The 18522-nt window shown below is 55.5% G+C and overlaps 1 protein-coding gene across 1 annotated transcript; it reads left to right on the forward strand.

Moving 5' to 3' along the window:
• The first annotated feature begins 3808 nt into the window (after positions 1-3808).
• On the forward strand, positions 3809-15792 carry UTS2B (urotensin 2B). Its single transcript, XM_075938383.2, has 5 exons — positions 3809-4047; positions 6085-6186; positions 11780-11817; positions 13685-13778; positions 15078-15792. Exons 1-5 carry the CDS (start codon positions 3945-3947, stop codon positions 15101-15103), a joined length of 363 nt encoding a protein of 120 aa, XP_075794498.1. The 5' UTR covers positions 3809-3944; the 3' UTR covers positions 15104-15792.
• The last annotated feature ends 2730 nt before the right edge of the window (positions 15793-18522 follow it).

The raw sequence follows: 18522 nt of genomic DNA on the forward strand, positions 1-18522 counted from the left end.
GAGGTGGGGCCACAATTGGCGCTGGGAGCCCCTGGTTGTGTGCAGTAGCCGGGCGGGGGTACTGGCTGGGAGTCCCAGCCTCCACTCCCCCGCCCCCGCAGCTTTTGCGCACGACCAGAGTCTTCTAGCGCCAATCACACCCCACCTCCCAGTCACTTCCCTGCCCCCACCAGGGTTCCGTCCGGCGCCCAGTCGGGAATTCAGAAAATACCGGACAGTGCACATGTCCAATATTGTCTGAATTTTTCTACCAACAGGCGGTGCAAATACCGGACTGTCCAGTAGAAAACTGGACACCTGGCAACCCCAGCTGCAGTTGCCAGACCCGCCCATCCGCCATGACAGACAGGGAACCAGGCCAAAGCTGAGGCAGTAGAATTGTCACCTGGATAACTCTCAGCTGTGCAGCCCGAAACAGCTGCCTGGAAATCCGAGCCCGAGGCAGCTTCCGAACCTGCTCACAGCTCCAGCCACAAGCGCAAGTTTCAAACTTGTTTTTCTCGTGACCCAGCTGAAGAAAATCGTTGGTGCCGCCACCCTGTGTCATGTGACTGGAGTGGGGGGCTCTGGGGAGGGGCTGAGGATGGGAGCTTTGGGGTACAGGAGAGGGCTCCGGCTTTGAAAGTGGGGCAGGAAGGGCTTCCCTCGAGCACCTCCTAGTCATTGGCACAGTGGGGGTGCTAAGGCAGCGTGATGCACTTGCTTCTGAGGATGGAGAAAGTCCTGGCTTGTCTGGCCTCTGAGGGCATGTCTGCACTAGGCAATTATTTCAAAATAATAACACCCAACATCACTATTTTGAAATAGCTGTAGTGTCTAAACTGCAGGGGAGCCAGGAAATGAGTCTGAGGCAGGCTCCTTTAATGTGGATGCTCTACCACAGCTGAGAGCCCCAGGGAGAATGGGGGAGCAATTACTTGCATGACTCTGGGGAGTGGTTATTTGGAAATAGCAGCAGTAGAGCATCCTCGCCACCGCTATTTCAAAATAATGATTTCCGAATAACTGTTATTCCTTGTGGAAAGCAGGAGTCGTGATTTTGAAATAACCAGCCCTTGACTTGAAAATAAAAGGCTTGGTTGTGTGGCCGCTCTGCTTGTTATTTCGAAATAAGGGGTGTTATTCCAAAATAACTCCCTAGTGTAGAGCAAGGCCAAAAGATTTGAATTAGAGCTAGTGGGAAAATGCTATTTATTTTTATTTTTTTGACAGGAAATTTTGAAAACGTTTGAAAACTATACCTGCAGGAATCAGAGGGGTTGCCATGTTAGTCTGAATCTGGAAAAGCAACGAGGAGTCCTGTGGCACCTTATAGACTAATAGATTTATTGGAGAGTAAGCTTTCGTGGGCAAAAACCTACTTCGTCAGATACCCGCAGGAGTTTTTCAGGTTTGCGCAGGTTGTTTTTCTCTGGTGGTTAATAAAAATTCCAGCTTGAAAACCTAATTTCTTCAGCTTTCAGTAATTTACATTGGAACAAACTCAGCAAATTTCATCCAGAATGAAATTTTGCCATTTTCATTTAAATGACTTTTAGACAACAACAGCAATAAAATGCGACCAGCTGTAATTGGCACTGTCATTGTTTGACTTCTTGGCCACCGGGTGTCCGGTTAATAAGATGCTAAACACACTCAGAACATTATTGAGTTTCAGGATGAATTTCAGCTTCTCTGGTCCTGGGAATTAGTCTCGTCACTGCCTTCTGCCAGCACCCCCAAACACAGATTGATTTCTCCCCTGGCTTTATAGTACTTCCGAAGTCAGAGCGTCAAGCCGCACTACTGTTGACTAGAAGATAATGGTTTGCTTGTGCCCTGGAAGACTGATTGCATTGGGATAGGACAAGCTGAATATAAATATGCTGTCAGGTCAGTGATCATTGTGCTTCTCCCATCACAGAACTTCAGCAGCCCAGCATGACTGATCTTGTCTGCTCGGTTGAGTGAGGGCAATGGAATAGCAAGAAGGAGCCCTGCAGAAAGGGATCTAGGGGTTATAGTGGGCCACAAGGTAAATATGAGTCAGCAGTGTGACACTGTTGCAAAAAAAGCCAACATGATTCTGGGCTGCATTAACAGGTGTGTTGTGAGCAAGACCCGAGAAGTCGTTCTTCCGCTCTACTCTGCGCTGATTAGGCCTCAGTTGGAGTATTGTGTCCAGTTCTGGCACCACGTTTCAAGAAAGCTGTGGAGAAATTGGAGAGGGTACAGAGAAGAGCAACAAGAATGATGAAAGGTCTAGAGAACTGAGCTATGAAGGAAGGCTGAAGGAATTGGGCTTGGTTAGTTTGGAACTGAGAAGTTTGAGAGGGGACATGAGAGCAGTTTATCTAAGAGGATGTTACAAAGAGGAGGGAGAAAAATTGTTCTCCTTGGCCTCTGAGGACAGGACAAGAAGCAATGGGCTTAAACTGCAGCAAGGGAGGTTGAGGTTGGACATTAGGAAAAACTTCCTACCTGTCCAGGTGGTGAAACACTGGAATAACTCGCCTAGGGGGGTTGTGGAATCTCCATCCCTGGAGATATTTTAAGAGCAGGTTGCAGCAAATCAGGACCAAGAGGGAAATGTGACCTACATTGATGGCCCCAATTCTGCAAGGATGCCTTGAACATTGTCAATGTAACTTCCATTGACTCCAGTGGAGGCCGGTGGGCACCTTGCTGAAGAGCATCTCGAGGAGTCAGGCCCATATGTCGAGCTGGAGCCAGGGCCATCATGAGCAAGCGCTGTTGTTTTCTGCACTCAGCGCCTTTTGCCCACAGATCTCAGCAGGCTGGACGTGCATTAAGCTGTTTAGCCCGCAGGGTAGTGCTGAGTAAACAGGGGCTTCAAAAGTGACTTTTTGTTCAAGGTCACCCAATTAGTCATTGGCAGAGCTGGGAAAGTACCCCCCAAAATCCCAACTCCATGTCAGTCTTGCCTTCCAGTCCATGCTAATTGCAGGCAGAAAGAGGGGGAGCGGGAGGGCTAATTGCGGACAGCGTTGTGGCAGCCACTGACACCCCGTGAGTCAGGGGCCTGGTGCGTTCAGATCCGCGGGGAGTGACTCAGTTCTGCAGCTCATCTTTGCAGTGTCACTGAGGGACAGGCGCAGGGGCTGAGAGCAGAATTCACCCTGATGGCTGCGTCTGCAGCATCTCTCTTGGGATTGGAAAGTTGCACCAGAAAATTCTTAACAGGTCACTGAGAGAGACGGGAAAGCAATACCTGCGCCTTGAAACAGACCCTGACAGGGCCCAGTGCACTATTCCTCATTGGAGCTTAATACAATGAGGGCTTTTGCCTAATGAATCGGGTCGTCCGAACTCCCTTCCTTGCTGAAGGGATCTGGCTTCTCTTTGACGAATTTCAGATCTGATGACAAATCTGACCCTTGCCCATCCTCTACCCTGAAATCAACATGCAGCGATTAGCCTGCCTATGATGAATCTCAACAAAGTCATTGTGACGGAGCAATGCACCTGCGTGCCAGCAATCAGTGAAATGAAATGAACCGCACTGGTTTCCCCACCACCATTCTGGCACGGGCTCCATCCTCACGTTAATTAGCCCAGGCACGGAAGAGGGCAATAATAAATTGCAAAGCTCCCTTCACGCCAGCTCACGGAGTCCATTTCTATAATACAGCCACAGATCTCATCTACGGAGGTGTGGGCCTGTGTGAGAGGGAACGTTCATTGGATTGGCCAGATAGGAGATATATTGACCGGGTTCCTTCTGACGTCTGTTACTGGGTGGATCTGTCCATTATCCAAGGAGTGAATCACATTGACAGGGTGAATTATATTTCAGAAGATTTTTTTCTCCCCCCCTTCCCCCCAAAGACCATTTGTAATCACTGCACATCCGTTGGCTTTTAAAAGTGAGCTCCTTCAGAGCCAGGTTGCACTGACGTTCTCCATCGAGAGTGAAGGAAGAGTTTCTCCTGGAGGGTGGGAACATGGACAAAATCTGCTCGGTTCGCCTTTGCCTTGGGCTCCTAGCTGTTTTCTCCATAATACTGTCGGTCCACTCTGCGGATGGGAAACCCCTTGCACTACAAGGTAAGCTGAACAATGGGCTTAAACTGCAGCAAGGGAGGTTGAGGTTGGACATTAGGAAAAACTTCCTACCTGTCCGGGTGGTGAAACACTGGAATACATTGCCCAGGGAGGTTGTGGAATCCCCATCTCTGGAGATATTTGAGAGCAGGTTGGACAGACACCTTCAGGGATGGTCTAGATGGTGCTTGGTCCTGCCGGGAGGACTTGATAAACTCTCGAGGTCCCTTCCAGTTCTAGTGCTCTACGATTCTATGAAACTCAGCCTAGATAACACAGGTAAGTAGCTAGTTGGTTGGTTGGGGGATTTTCCTTTCTACTTGACACTGATTTTCACAGGAGAAGGAATTAAGGTTACTTGTTATTTCACGATACCAAACGTTTGACCAACCAGAGAGCTACGGAGAGGCCTCATTATATGAGAGTGACCTACCACCATCCCGACGTGTGTTTCTGCCTTTATGATGCATCGCGTTTAACAGTGTCACGTCAGCAGGAACGTGTCGGAGGAGAATGTCTCTTGCTATTTATAAAGCAAATCCCTTAGGGAAAAAAATCCCCAGGTATTATCATCCCGTGATGGTCCTGACACAGAACAGACAGGATCTGACAGCTGCTAGGCGTCAGCACTAGACGTTTTATCGGAAGAGGCTGCTTTTTTATATGTTCTTCTTTTAGTAACCTACGTGCATCTTGGCTGGCACTTATTCTGCGGAGAAATGGTGTCATTAATTTTCTTTGTCAGAGGGCCTTTGTGGGGGAGGGGAACAAGAGCAGCCAAATATAAGCTAGAAAATAATATTGCTTTGAAAATGATCCGTTCTCTCCTACTGCCGTCATAATGACTTTCCCTTTGGATTGGGCCTGTGCTGTGTTTTCTAAAGCAAGCTCCAATGTTTCCAATCCCCATGGCCTTTGAACCCGCCGTGAAACACGCCTCCCTCTTGTGATGGGGCTAACACGCAGGAGGTTCATCCTGGCTTGTGACGGAGCCCAGGATCGGGCCCCGTGGCCCCCATCAAGGGACCACACGGGGGGTGAATGTGGCCGCGTTCATTCACGTTCATCAGTGCAGGGATGGGTCCTCGGCAGCAGCGGTCTTGCCCGTGTATGGTCTCTAGTCCAGGCGCCCTGACAAAGGGCAAACGCCTCCCTCCCCGTTGCTGTCAGGCGACATAAGAGACCCGCTGGGCAGATCTAGGAGCTCCAGGTCTCTGTGGCCCGACCGGGCCGTTGTGCGTAGGGGCCGGGCTGTGGTGACTCTCTTGTGATCAGCCCAGGTAGGGGTGGGTCGTGGGGCTTGGAGAGCAATCTCCAGAGGGCACAGGCGACTGGTGCCTGCGGGGGGGGGAGAACAAGGAGAGCCACCACGAAGAAGAGGAAGGGGGCATGAGGCACCCCATTTAGTGATTAAAATGTTGCCCTCCCCCCCCCCCGAATGCTGCCATGCGCTGTCTATGCCAGGGGGCAACGTCCCCACCCTCCCTGCCGGGGGCTCCACCGAGGGCCCTGCCCCCTTTCTGGCAGCAGGCAGGTGATGTACCAGGCTCTGGTGCCCTGGGGATGCCTGGAGTCAGCGCAGGCGGCTTTCCCGGGTCAAAGAAGACATGCCTGGGACACGCGCCCAGCCTGGAGCAGGCCCCGGCAGAGACGTGACTTGCAGCAGCTCCGAGGTCAGCCTGCCCCTGGCTGGCTCTACACTGGGCGAACGCCAAGGGGGTTTTCTCACCCGTAGCCCAGCGGGGGCGTCGGCCCAGAGGTGGGGTTCTCAGGTCAAGCCTGCCCCAGAGCCTGCCCCAGACTGGCCTGGAGGGGGGATAGGCTGATGGACTCACAGCTCCAGTACGACTCCGGTGGGGTAGGGCAGCGGGGGGGGGGGGGGGAGTCCCCAGTGGGTTGGTGACTGACTATGCAATACACCCCTGGGGGGCCCCTCCCCCCCACCACGTAGCGCCGTTCCCCTCCCCTCCCCTGCCTTGTGCCGGGGCAGCCACCCCCCCTGGCAGTGCAGTGCTGAGAGCGGCCTTTTCTGTGCGGCAGGAAACCCCGGGCCGCTGGAGAGAGGAGACATCAGCCCCCCGGACGTGCTGCTGGCTTTGCTGCTCCGCAAAAGCCTCGGCTGGCGGCAACCAGCGGACAGCGGTAAGTGGGGGAGCGGCACGCGCCCCGATCCCGGCTTCCCGGCCTCGACCCCCGGAGCTTTGGTGACTGCAATGCCACAGGCCTGGTCCTGGACGGCGGAGCACCCTGATTACCCTGGAAAGTGCTCCCCATGTCCCTGTGCAAACGCCCCCCCATGCTCCTGTGCAAACACCCCCCCATGCTCCTGTGCAAACACCCCACACGCCCCTGTGCAAACGCCCCCCCCATACCCCTGTGCAAACACCCCACACGCCCCTGTGCAAACGCCCCCCCATGCCCCTGTGCAAACACCCTACACGCCCCTGTGCAAACACACCCCCCATGCCTCTGTGCAAACATCCCACACGCCCATGTGCAAACGCCCCCCCATGCCCCTGTGCAAACGCCCCACACGCCCCTGTGCAAACGCCCCCCCATGCCCCTGTGCAAACACCCCACACGCCCCTGTGCAAACGCCCCCCCATACCCCTGTGCAAACGCCCCCCCATACCTCTGTGCAAACACCCCACACGCCCCTGTGCAAATGCCCCCCATGCCCCTGTGCAAACACCCCACACGCCCCTGTGCAAACGCCCCCCCCATGCCCCTGTGCAAACACCCCACACGCCCCTGTGCAAACGCCCCCCCATGCCCCTGTGCAAACACCCCACACGCCCCTGTGCAAACGCCCCCCCATGCCCCTGTGCAAACACCCCACACGCCCCTGTGCAAACGCCCCCCATGCCCCTGTGCAAACACCCCACACGCCCCTGTGCAAACGCCCCCCATGCCCCTGTGCAAACACCCCACACGCCCCTGTGCAAACGCCCCCCCATGCCCCTGTGCAAACGCCCCCCATGCCCCTGTGAAACATCCCACACGCCCCTGTGCAAACGCCCCCCCATGCCCCTGTGCAAACACCCCACACGCCCCTGTGCAAACGCCCCCCCATGCCTCTGTGCAAACACCCCACACGCCCCTGTGCAAACGCCCCCCATACCCCTGTGCAAACGCCCCCCATGCCCCTGTGCAAACATCCCACATGCCCCTGTGCAAACGCCCCCCCATGCCTCTGTGCAAACATCCCACACGCCCCTGTGCAAACGCCCCCCATGCCCCTGTGCAAACGCCCCACACGCCCCTGTGCAAACGCCCCCCATGCCTCTGTGCAAACGCCCCCCCATGCCCCTGTGCAAACGCCCCCCCATGCCCTGTGCAAACATCCCACACGCCCCTGTGCAAACGTCCCCCATGTCCCTATGCAAACACCCCACACGCCCCTGTGCAAACGCCCCCCCATGCCCCTGTGCAAACACCCCACACGCCCCTGTGCAAACGCCCCCCATGCCCCTGTGCAAACACCCCACACGCCCCTGTGCAAACGCCCCCCATGCCCCTGTGCAAATGCACCCCCCATGCCTCTGTGCAAACATCCCACACGTCCCTGTGCAAACACCCCACACGCCCCTGTGCAAACGCCCCCCATGCCCCTGTGCAAACGCACCCCCCATGCCTCTGTGCAAACATCCCACACGCCCCTGTGCAAACGCCCCCCATGCCCCTGTGCAAACGCACCCTCCATGCCCCTGTGCAAACACCCCACACGCCCCTGTGCAACCCCCCCCCCCCCCGCTCCTGTGCATACACAAGTGGTCTGGCGAATGACACAGACAGATGCCTTCACCTCCCTGCTCTTCCCCCCCCCCCCCTCCCCCGGTCCCTGGAGTTCTCTACTGTCCCACCAGACTGGTCCAACTCAGAGCTACCCCAGGGGTGGGGGGAGGGTAAGCCACTCCTCCCTCCCACCCCCCCATGCTGCAGCTCGCTGCATCCGCTGGGGTCACAGTGGGAGCACGAGAGGACTGAAGGCCCCTGTCCCAGGAGGGCTGTAGGCAAAGCCGTCAGCAGCAGCTCCGAAAAGGAGTTGATCCTCACTCGTCTCCAGGGGCTAGTGCTTAGCTGAGAGCCAAGGGGGATCGGGCGCACGGGATGCACGAGGAGCAGGGCTCTCGGGAGGAGCCATGCACCGGGGCGGGGGGTGGGGGGGCGCCATCAGCACCCGCCTTACTGCTAACGCTGGGAGACGCTCAGCCAGTGGGTTTCCCTGGTCCCAGCCCTCCGCAGTTGTGGGTCTGGCAGGGAGCAGCGGTACGGAGCTCTCTGAGCTAACAGGCAGGGCTCCAGGCTTTCCTGTCGATTGCGCCAGGGTCCCGCCCCAGAACCTGGCAGGGTACGGTGGGCCGTCTCACGGCACAAAAGGAGGGGCCGCCGTTCAGACGGATGGGCTAGTGTCTGCTCTCGCAGGGCAAACAAGAGCCCACAGGGCAAGTAGTTTGCCCCGGTCTCCGCCCTTCCCTGCAAACCTCAGCGAGGCAGCCCTCCGGCTGACTGGCCGAAGGACCACGCAAAGCCAATCCATCAAGTGCTGCGAGGAAGGAATTCATCTTGCAAATGGAATGGATTCCAGAGAGACGAGGTTCCTGGGTCAATGTACTTAGCATTTTGTGCCGGGCAACTGCCAAGGGTGAATCTCCACGGGACTCGCAGGCAGAGGCTTTAAACCCAGGCAAAGTGGTGTCAGTAAATTAGCTTTTTTAAAAAAAAAAAAATTCTCCCCCAAGGCCATCTGTTCCAGATTTCAGCAGCTGTTCATTTGTGGTTTGCCGCAGTTCGTGGCCAGCCTGATGGCTCGTGGGAAGTGTAGCCAAAGCAGACGCCTGAAATACCAAAACAAGTGAATGGGTGTGGAGTAGCAAGCTAAGAGCGTAGGCAGCCCTTTTCATCCCTAGCTCTCCGAGTGCTTTGGGGATCTCTGTTTCACTGAGGCTAAAAGATGCATTCACAGGAGTGGTGTGAGCAAGACACGAGAAGTCATTCCTCTGCTTACTCAGCTGGAGCGTCGTGTCAATTCTGGGCACCACGTTTCAGGGAAGAGGTGGAGAGATTGGAGGGGGTCCAGAGAAGAGCTACAAGAATGATGAAAGGTCTAGAGAACATGAGCTAGGAAGGAAGAATGAAAAACTGGACTTGTTCAGTTTAGAAAAGAGAAGACTGAGAGGAGACATGAACAGTTTTCAAGTATCTAAAAGGTGTTACAAGGAGGAGGGAGAAAAAAATGTTCTCGTTGGCCTCTGAGGACAGGACAAGAAGCAATGGGCTTAAACTGCAGCAAGGGAGGTTTAGGTTGGACATTAGGAAAAACTTCCTACCTGTCCGGGTGGTTAAACACTGGAATAAGTTGCCCAGGGAGGTTGTGGAATCTCCATCCCTGGGGATATTGAAGAGCAGGTTGGACAGACACCTGTCAGGGATGGTCTAGACGGGGCTTGGTCCTGCAGTGAGGGCAGGGGACTGGACTTGGTGACCTCGCGAGGTCCCTTCCAGTTCTAGTGTCCTGTGAGTCTCTGACAAATGGGTCCCAAGGCTCAGAAGCAATATGGCCCAGGTGGCAGAGCCAGGAGCATGCTCTTTTCAATCAAGCCTAACACAATGTTGGGCTTTATGGACATTGGTTCCCCCTGTTGGCCTAAGCAGTTTGCCCGTGTTCTCAGGCTTGCAGGTTGTCTCTGTTGGGGGAGGAATTGATGTGGAGAGAGCGGTGTCTTTGGTGCAATCCAGCTTCTTTACAAAAAACACACCAAGACCTGGCCCCCTGAGCACAGTGAGAACAGCCAGCAGCTTCCGAGCTCACTGTGCCGGGTGTAAGGCCGACAGGCGGAACCAAACCGGGGACCTCAGTGCAGGAGTCTCTACAGCCTGAGCTACAAGCCAGCTGGCTCCCAGCTCAGGCTGTAGAGCAGACTCCTTCTCTCTCAGTGGTCTCAGTGCTGTGGAAGAAAACATCATCCTCACTCTGCGTTTGTAGCAACAAGTAGCCAGAGGCAGTTTTATTACGAGCTGCAGCAAGGGAAAAGCTGGTTCGGACGGGGGCCATGGGACAGGAACCCGGCCCCAGCAAACCTGTAGGTTACACATGCACCGACCCAACCAGCACTCTGCCCAAAAGCAGCTCAGTCTCTTGGCGTCCTCTCACGGCCACGTCGACCAGACCTTCCCGAGATGTCTCCTGGCTTTCTGGCCACATCTCTGCTTCTTCCAGGATGGATTTACCCTACCCACATCGGCTGGCACAGTGAGGTCGCCTCGGAGCAGGAGAAAGCGCCTCTCAGGATAGCGATCCCACGAGACGTGTGCTTTCGGCACCGTCGCTCGTGTCGTTTGGGGAGACGGGGCAGCTGAACTCCTTTCACAGGCACATGGTGCATCTCCAGCAGGGGCTTTGCTGGTGTAGCTACTCCGGTGCCGTGTAGAGTAATGTTTGCACAGAGCACCCGGGAGTGGCTGGCAATGTTCCTGCTAAAGTTTTCCAGCCAGGTGCAGATTAAATTTTGTTCTGTGCACCAAGACATGTGTGGATATGCACCACCCGTAGACGTGCACGCTGCCAGCTGTGGGTACTCTGCTAATCGGCTGGGTGGCATCTGAATCTCTCCCGGGCAGCCGCCCAAGTGCTCCACTTATGGGGAACACCCCCTGCCTGTTGCCAGTTTCCAGGCTTCATAAGCCCCACTTGTTCCTGCCCGGTGGAACCTGCCTGCAGTTCACTCCAGTCTCCCTGGTGCTCTGCCTCCAGGTGCAACCTGTGGAGTCAATCGACCTGCCTGGCCACCTTAGTCCTTCTGCGCCCGTGGGGGTGGGCACCCTCTCACACGTGCCTTGATCAGGCAGAGGGGTGGCTAGATGTTGCTCAGCCACGCCAAGTCTGGGATTGCCTCACCTCAGAGACACGCCTGCTGGGAACCACCTCTGCTCCCCAGTGTAACCGTAATGGCCGCTGCATTGGCTCTCTCCTGCGGTGGCTAGTCCATCGTGGATCCGTAATCGCCTCGTTGCTTTCATCGCACAAAGCCTGAGTTCCTGGCTTTCGGGGCATGGTGGCAGGCCCCCTTGTTCTGGCTTTTCCCAGCCAAGGTGATGCAGGGCTGCGGAGCTGGCATGGGTCAGCACACGGCCTTAGCGCAGCTGTGATATTTGTACCTGTCCGGTGCGCTTCGTCAGTTACAATGCAAACACGGGAACTGCTCCCTTTCTCACTTAGCATTAAGGGAAAGTCCTATGGAGCTTGTCGGGAGCGCCAGCTTTTCGGTTGGGTTTTCAACTAACGTATATTTTGAGAGCTCTCTCGGGATTTGATACAGGTGGAACCTCTCTAGTCCGCAACTCTCTGGTCTGGCAACCTCCGTGGTCCGGCATGATGTGAGTTAGCCGGATGCCCACTTAGCATGGGGGTGGCCAAGTTTCCCACGGTCCCATAAAGTTTGTTTACAGCTCCCAGTGTTCTGTGCTGTGATTTAGCTCCAGTTCACCCCACCGTGTCTTCTAAGAGCCCCGCGAGCAGTGGCAGTGCTGGTGATGCTGCTAGACCAAATGGACCTCCTGTGGTTCAGAAAATTCTCCGGTTCGGCACCAGGCAGGCCCGGAGGGTGCCAGACTAGAGAGGTTCAGCCTGTAGACGAGAGCCCTTGCACTGGCCCTGTAAAAAGGGCAAATTCCTTCTCCTGTGGGTGTCAGGAAGCCGCACAGCTAGTCACACTCCCTGTGTTGTTTCTTCCAGACGTGGAGCTAGCAAAGAAATTGGAAGAGCTGGAACAGGTGAGCAGCGGGTGCGTTCGTGCAGGGCTAATGGGACAAACGCCGCTGGGGTGTTCGCAGCACCGACCGAACTAGTGGGTCCAATACAGGAGCCCTTTTTACGTGTCTCTGGCTGGGGAGACGAGGAGAGCAGCACAGATGGGGCTCAAAGTACTTATCCAGCAAAAGAAACACATTCCTAGACTGCCGGGCCGCAAGGGGGCATTATGACCCGCTGTATGGCCCAGGGCCTGGGCCGGCCCCACACTAACGCCTAAAGCAGCCAGTCCTGACTGGAAAGTGGCCCACGATCCCACCATCCCCTTGCACTGGCAGCGAGCTAACCAATCACGTTGTTTAAGCTGCCCGATTTAAAGGGCCAGCGTCCAGAAAGGCACATTGCAGGGAAAAGTTCCCATCAGAGGGAAACCCGTCCCCAGGGAGAGGTAGCAGGGACTAGCTCCAGAGGCGGCACTGATGTTTGCCATGTTTACTCCCAGCCCTGGGTCACCCCAGGGAGCTCTGAGTGAGGGAACTGCTTCGGCTTAGAGACAGGCCACAGGACAAGGTGCCCCTGCCGATTTGGACTTTCCTTTATGGCGATTGTTTGTGTCACAGGAGCACCTCGAGGCCCACACGCAGGGCAGGTCTCCATTGTGCTGAGTGGTCCACCATTCTAGGTGGAGCCAAGGCACAGTCAACCTGTGGAACTCCCTGCCAGAGGAGGTTGTGAAGACCAGGAGTGTAATACGGTTCAAAAAGATTCATGGAGGTTAGGTCCATCAGTGGCTATTAGCCAGGATGGGTAGGAGTGGTGTCCCTCACCTCTGTCTGTCAGAGGCTGGGAATAGGCTAAAGGGGAGGAATCACTGGATGATTCCCTGTTCTGTTCTCTCCCTCTGGGGCACCTGGCGCTGGCCACTGTGGGCAGACAGGACACTGGGCTGGTTGGACCTTTGGTCTGACCCAGTCTGGCCGGTCTGATGCTGGGAGAGACAGCCCCGGAACCGGAGAGCTAAGGGTCTAGCCCACAAGGCAAGTGTGAACATGCACCTTCACGGCTGGGGTGCTCCCTCATGCCTGGCCAAGGCACTGAGGGGAACTTGGGGTGGCCAGTTCCCTGCTGCGATGCCAGTCCTAGCCAGAGTCCTCTCCCCCTTCCTCTCTCTTTCCTGTGGCCCGGCCCTGCGCAGGGAGCGGGAGGGCTCACCCGGCGGGTTACGGACAAGCTGGGAACAGGAGCCAGGTCTCCTGACTCTCAGTCCGAGCCGTGTCCCAGTATCGCACCTCGCTGCCACAGAGGGGAGCCCCCGCCCCGGGCCCTGACCGAGACGGGCTGTTAGGAGCTACGTTGTCAGGGCGGACGCCCCTCGTCTCTAGGGAAGCCCCGTCCCAGAGGTGCGCCGGGTTCCCGGGCTCCAGCGCGAGGGGAGGTATCAAAGCCACGGCGGCAAGAGGAAAAAGGCCGGGGCCCTCCGCACTGCGGTAGGCGGAGAGGTCGCTTGGCCGCTGACTCAGAGCTGTGGGGCTTGTGCCGAGGGGCCGACCAAACTTGGATTTCACCCTGAGGGAACAGGGCCTCACAGCACAGTGGGCACGTCTGCCGGCAACAGGACTGGGAGCAAGGGCGCGGCATTCCCCGGCAGCACACGCAGCACCCCGGAAAGTCCTGCCCAAAGAGGTGGGGGGATTCTTGCCCTATCTCCATGTCAGCAGCACTCCCGGAAATCCCCGCAGCGGCCGATTTCTTCCCCGACAGCCCCACGGCTTTGGGCGGCCGCTCAAGTCCTGCTGCTCTCCCCAGCCAGCTGCCGGGCGACGCACGGGCGGGGAAGGGCCGGGCGGGGCTCGGGGGAGGCCGCTCTAACCTTGTGCTTGTGCCAAACAGCTGGAGAAGCTGAAGGAGCAGCTGGGGGCCGAGGAAGGCTCGGAGGAGGCCTACGCCGAGGCGGGCTTGTTGCCCCCACACCCTGCCAAACGCGGTGGGTTTTGGTTTTACAGCAGCTTCTGTGAGCCCCTGGGGTCTGTCTGCCGGCAGCCAGCCTGCCCCACTCTTCCTTAGGGTGTTCTCTCTGCCCCCCAGCAGATATGCTGAGGACCCCAAGGTGCACAGAGCTCAGTTCTCCATCCTCTGTCCCAAGGCACCTATAGGCCTTGCCGTTTGCTAACTGAGCCGCCTCCTCGATAGCAAGAGATCCTCTCGCCCGCTCGGATGGCTGCTTTGTGTCCCTGTTTCTTGAATCTGATACATGAAGGGGCTTTGGCAGCATCCTACAATAATCCGATTTGGGTCCCTCTTTGGTGGAAAATCAGTAGATGGAGGAGCTCGTTGGTTCCTAAACGAATGGCCGACCCCAGGCTGTAAGGAACAGGTCGGGTGTGTCTAGACTGGCAAAAACTTGCCAGCTGTCTACACTGGCCGCTTGAATTTGAGCAAGAGCACTGTCGTTCTAATGTAAGAATTCAGCGCTTCTTGCACAAATACTTTGACGCTCCTGTTCAGGGATAAGCAATGTAGAAAGGCACCTTAATTTTCTGCGCAAGAAAGCCCAATGGCTAAAATGGCCATCGGAGCTTTCTTGCGCAAAAGCACGTCTGTACTGGGCACGGATGCTTTTGCACAAAAGCATTTCCATTAAAAGTATTTCTGCAAAATCATGCCAGTCTAGACGCAGCCCTCCACTGAAGGTCCTGAGGGGTAAAGGAATTTTAGCAACTGGAATCACTCTTAGCCAGTGCTCCCTGTGAGCTGAGAGCTTGTGGGGCCACTCAGGAAAGAGTCAAACGCCACCTAGCTGTTTAGCAGAGCCCCCACAGCTAGTTTTTGTTGCTGTTGGTGGTGCACATTGGTGGTGCACACAACAAAATTTATTCCCCACGGAACAGAAAAAATCCAGACATGGATGGAAAAGATTAGAGAGAAGGTTTCTCCTGGGATCCTTCAAATGCACAAAGCTCAGCGTTCCTGACATTGCTACGGTTAAAAAAAACCAAGCAGCAAATGAAACCCTTTGGAAACAATTACCACATCCAGCAAGCCCACCAATCACCCCGCCTCCCTTTTAGGTGAGGAAGGAGCCCCCCCGTAGGGCAGAGCCGCTCTGTCCTCCTTCGCCTGTGGCAGGAGGAGTTATGTGACAGTCAGAGTATTGTTTCAATGAGGGATGGGCTAAGCTAAGACTGACAGTGCGCCAAACCCCGCCCCAACCCAAGGGCGGTTTTGAACACACGCCCGCGCGGACGTGGCGGCGGCTCTCGCTCACGTTTCTTTCCCTCCCCAGCCTGCTTTTGGAAATACTGCGTGTGACACCCGGCTGGGAGTGGAAGAGCGACAGAAGGCCGGCTCCCGATCGCCTCGCTGTGCCCTCACCGTGTCGTCTGTACCTTCGTCGTGCTGCTACCGTGGTGCTTTGCCCTGCGAGGAGCGAGGCCGGGTGGCAGCCAGGGTCAACGGGCATTTGCACAAGGCCTGGAAGGTCACTCTGCCTCCCTCCCTCCTATTCCAGCTGTATCCCCCCATGTTTCACCCCCCTTCCCTTCTTGCGCCCATCCCCCTCCATTTCTCGTCGCCTCTGCCTGCCTTGTGTCCCAGTCTGTCACCGGTTTGGCCTGAGCCCTCAGCATTTCCTCATCACCTCTTTTCTCCACATCCTCCTAGTGCCTGACCCACACGGAGGCCCCTGGTGTGGGAGGGGATGCCTGGCAGGTCCCACTCTTTGCAGCTGCTGTTTGTGGTGGTCTCGCTGGTCCCGTTCTCCAGGACAACGGCCCCAGCCAGCACCACATGGCAGTGGCAGGCCTGGAACGGACCAGGGGAAGAGCCGCAGAGCATCGGGCACACCCGGTTGGCTGCTGTCACTGCTTCGTAGTGTTGTTGCTCTCTGTGTCCTGTCGGGGTGCACAGCGAGTATCCCGCCAGCCTCTCCCTCCGGGGGGAAGGACTCCTGGTCGCTCCCTGAGGACGTAAGCCCAATAAAGCTAAAATACCGATTCATAGTTCAAGTTTCCCGGTGTTTTATCCCTGCCCTTCGCATGGCCTCGGGGTCACGGAGCTCTTCTGAACACCACACCCCACCAAAACTCGCACGGACGCGCGTGCCAGACTTAGCACTGAAATGGCCAGGAAGCAGTTCATTGAGCTGGGTATTCAACAGAGCCCAAAGTGCTTCTGACGGCCGCACTCGCTTCATCAACACAGGGCCAGGATGGTTTTTTACTTAATTGCAAATGAAACACGTTCAGTCCCTGGGCTGGGTTCCCAAGTGTTAATCCAGGCTCACCCCCAATCGTGCTGACACTAGAGTCCCAGTCTCATCCAGAAGTGCAGAATTTGGCTTTGCAGTATGGCTGCATGACGTGATTTGGGTTATAACTGGAGGCTCCGGTCCGGTCCAGCCATTGTACTGAATTGCAGGTTGCCTGGTGCACGATCTTCAGCAACACCACCCACCCACAAAGCATCACTGAGTAGCCCACAGCATGTTTACCCAAGAGCTTGGATGCTCTACAAGAACAGAGCGACTACCTAACAGCGTTTCATGCTGAACCTGGCATGCATGGACCTTAAGCCATTTGCATGTATTAGCGGTTTGCCTAGATTATCTCCAATTGATCACACCCAAATGATACTATGTTTCCAATGTTCACCCTTTACTTTAAAACTTAAGAACGGCCTCACTGGATCGGACCAAAAGTCCATCTAGCCAGTGTCCTGTCTGCTGACAGTGGCCAATGCCAGGTGCCCCAGAGGGAACGAACAGAACAGGGAACCATCTATTGATCCCTCCCTTGCCACTTCTGACAAACAGAGGCCAGGGACACCATTCCTACCCATCCTGGCTAATAGCCATTGATGGACCTAACCTCCATGAATGTATCTAGCTCTTTTTTGAACCCAGTTAAAGTCCTGGTCTCCACAACATCCTCTGGCAAGGAGTTCCACAGGTTGACTGTGCGCTGTCTGCATTCCTTTTGTTTGTTTTAATCTGCTACCTATAAATTTCACTTGGCCAGGGTAACACAGGCACGACTCTCTGCCACGGGGCCTCCTGCTGGTCACTCAGGGAATCGGCTCTTCAGCCCTGGAGCTCCCCCTTCTGGCCGGTGTCTCGCCTGCTGTCAGCTTTTATTCTCCACCCCTTTGTGTTAAGACCCACCTGTCTCCAAGACTGTGGCACCCTCCCCTCTGGGTACAGCCCTTCCTCAGGGCCCCCCCACTCTGGGGTCCCCCCCATGAACTCCCCATCCCCTAGGTCCACCTTGCCTCAGTGACCCACGGCCAAGCAGCATCTACTCCTTGCCTCAGGGGCAAACTGCAGCCAGAAATGGCCACTCAGCATCGGCAAGGGGGTGTGGGCCTGCTGCTTTCTCCTGCCCTGGCTGCCTCCTCACAGCCCTAGTCCCCTCAGGCCCTGCAGCCTGGGAGCTTGCCTGGTTAGAGCCTCCCAGCCCTGCCTGCCTTCCCCAGCCCTGCTCTAAGGCAGGAGGCCTCCAGCTCCCCTGGCAGCCAGGTCCTTCCTGCTGCCCTGCTAGAGTGAGTCTGTGTCTCACTGCCCCTGCAGGAGCCTTTATTTATACAGCCCCAGCTGGGCCCTAATGGGCTGTAGCTGCCTCAGCTCCTGGCTCCATGCCCCGCCCTCTCTTAGGGCTGGGTTTTAACCCCTAATGGGCCAGTGCAGGGCAGACACCCCATCACAGTGACCCCTAGTTCTTGTGTTTATGGGAGCAAGTAAATATTTTTTCCTTATCTACTTTCTCCACACCAGTCATGATTGTACAGACCTCTAGCCTACCCCCCCCCCTTTAGTTTCCTCTTTTCTAAGCTGAAAAGTCCCAGTTGTATCAATCGTTTCCTGTACGGCAGCATCTGTTCCTAATCATTTTTGTTCCCCTCTTCAGAACCCTTTCCAATGCCAATCTATCTTTATTGAGATGAGGCAACCACATCTGTACGCAGTATCCAGATGTGGGCATCCCAGGCTACGTCTAGACTGGCAGGATTTTCTGCAAACGCTTTTAACAGAAAAGTTTTCCGTTAAAAGCACTTGCGGAAAAGAGCGTCTAGATTGGCACAGATGCTTTTCCGCAAAAGCACTTTTTGAGGAAAAAATGTCCATGCCAATCTAGACGCGCTTTTCCGCAAAAAAGCCCCAATCACCATTTTCACAATCGGGGCTTTTTTGCGCAAAACAAATCTGAGCTGTCTACACTGGCCCTTTTGCGCAAAAGCTTTGGGCAAAAGGACTTTTACCCGAATGGGAGCAGCATAGTATTTCCACAGGAAGCACTTATTTCAGACAGTAGGAAGTCAGTGCTTTCGCAGAAATTCAAGCGGCCACAAGTAGACAGCTGGCAAGTTTTTCCGGAAAAGCGGCTGATTTTCCAGAAAAACTGGCCAGTCTAGACACAGCCCATGAGAGGACCTGCCCTCTTAGTCTTTGAGCTTGAATGCAATATCTTACATGTCTTCGGCTAATTATGGATCCATATGCAGTACATCTATGAGAATGCACCTCTTTGTGTTGTCCTCTACTCTTACAACAGCAAGGGAGACAGGAAAAACCACAGCCCATGTTGGAGAGATATAGCTCTCTTAGGCCACAGCTACACTAGGAACCTAGTTTGAAGTTACTAAATTTGACTTAACTCCCAATTTAACAAAATTGAAATAGCCTGTCTTCACTATGGGGATGCCTTGAAATGAGTCCGAGGCAGGCTCTGTTCCTG

This window comes from Pelodiscus sinensis, chromosome 10 (genome assembly GCF_052426305.1).
Source record: "Pelodiscus sinensis isolate ZL-2025 chromosome 10, ASM5242630v1, whole genome shotgun sequence".
Taxonomy (NCBI): domain Eukaryota; kingdom Metazoa; phylum Chordata; order Testudines; family Trionychidae; genus Pelodiscus; species Pelodiscus sinensis.

Coding starts and splice junctions, on each gene's coding strand:
- UTS2B (XM_075938383.2), top strand. CDS start 3,945: ATGGACAAAATCTGCTCGGTTCGCCTTTGCCTTGGGCTCCTAGCTGTT. Junction 11,818..13,684: donor AATTGGAAGAGCTGGAACAG/GTGAGCAGCGGG, acceptor TGTGCCAAACAG/CTGGAGAAGCTGAAGGAGCA. Junction 13,779..15,077: donor CCCACACCCTGCCAAACGCG/GTGGGTTTTGGT, acceptor TTCCCTCCCCAG/CCTGCTTTTGGAAATACTGC.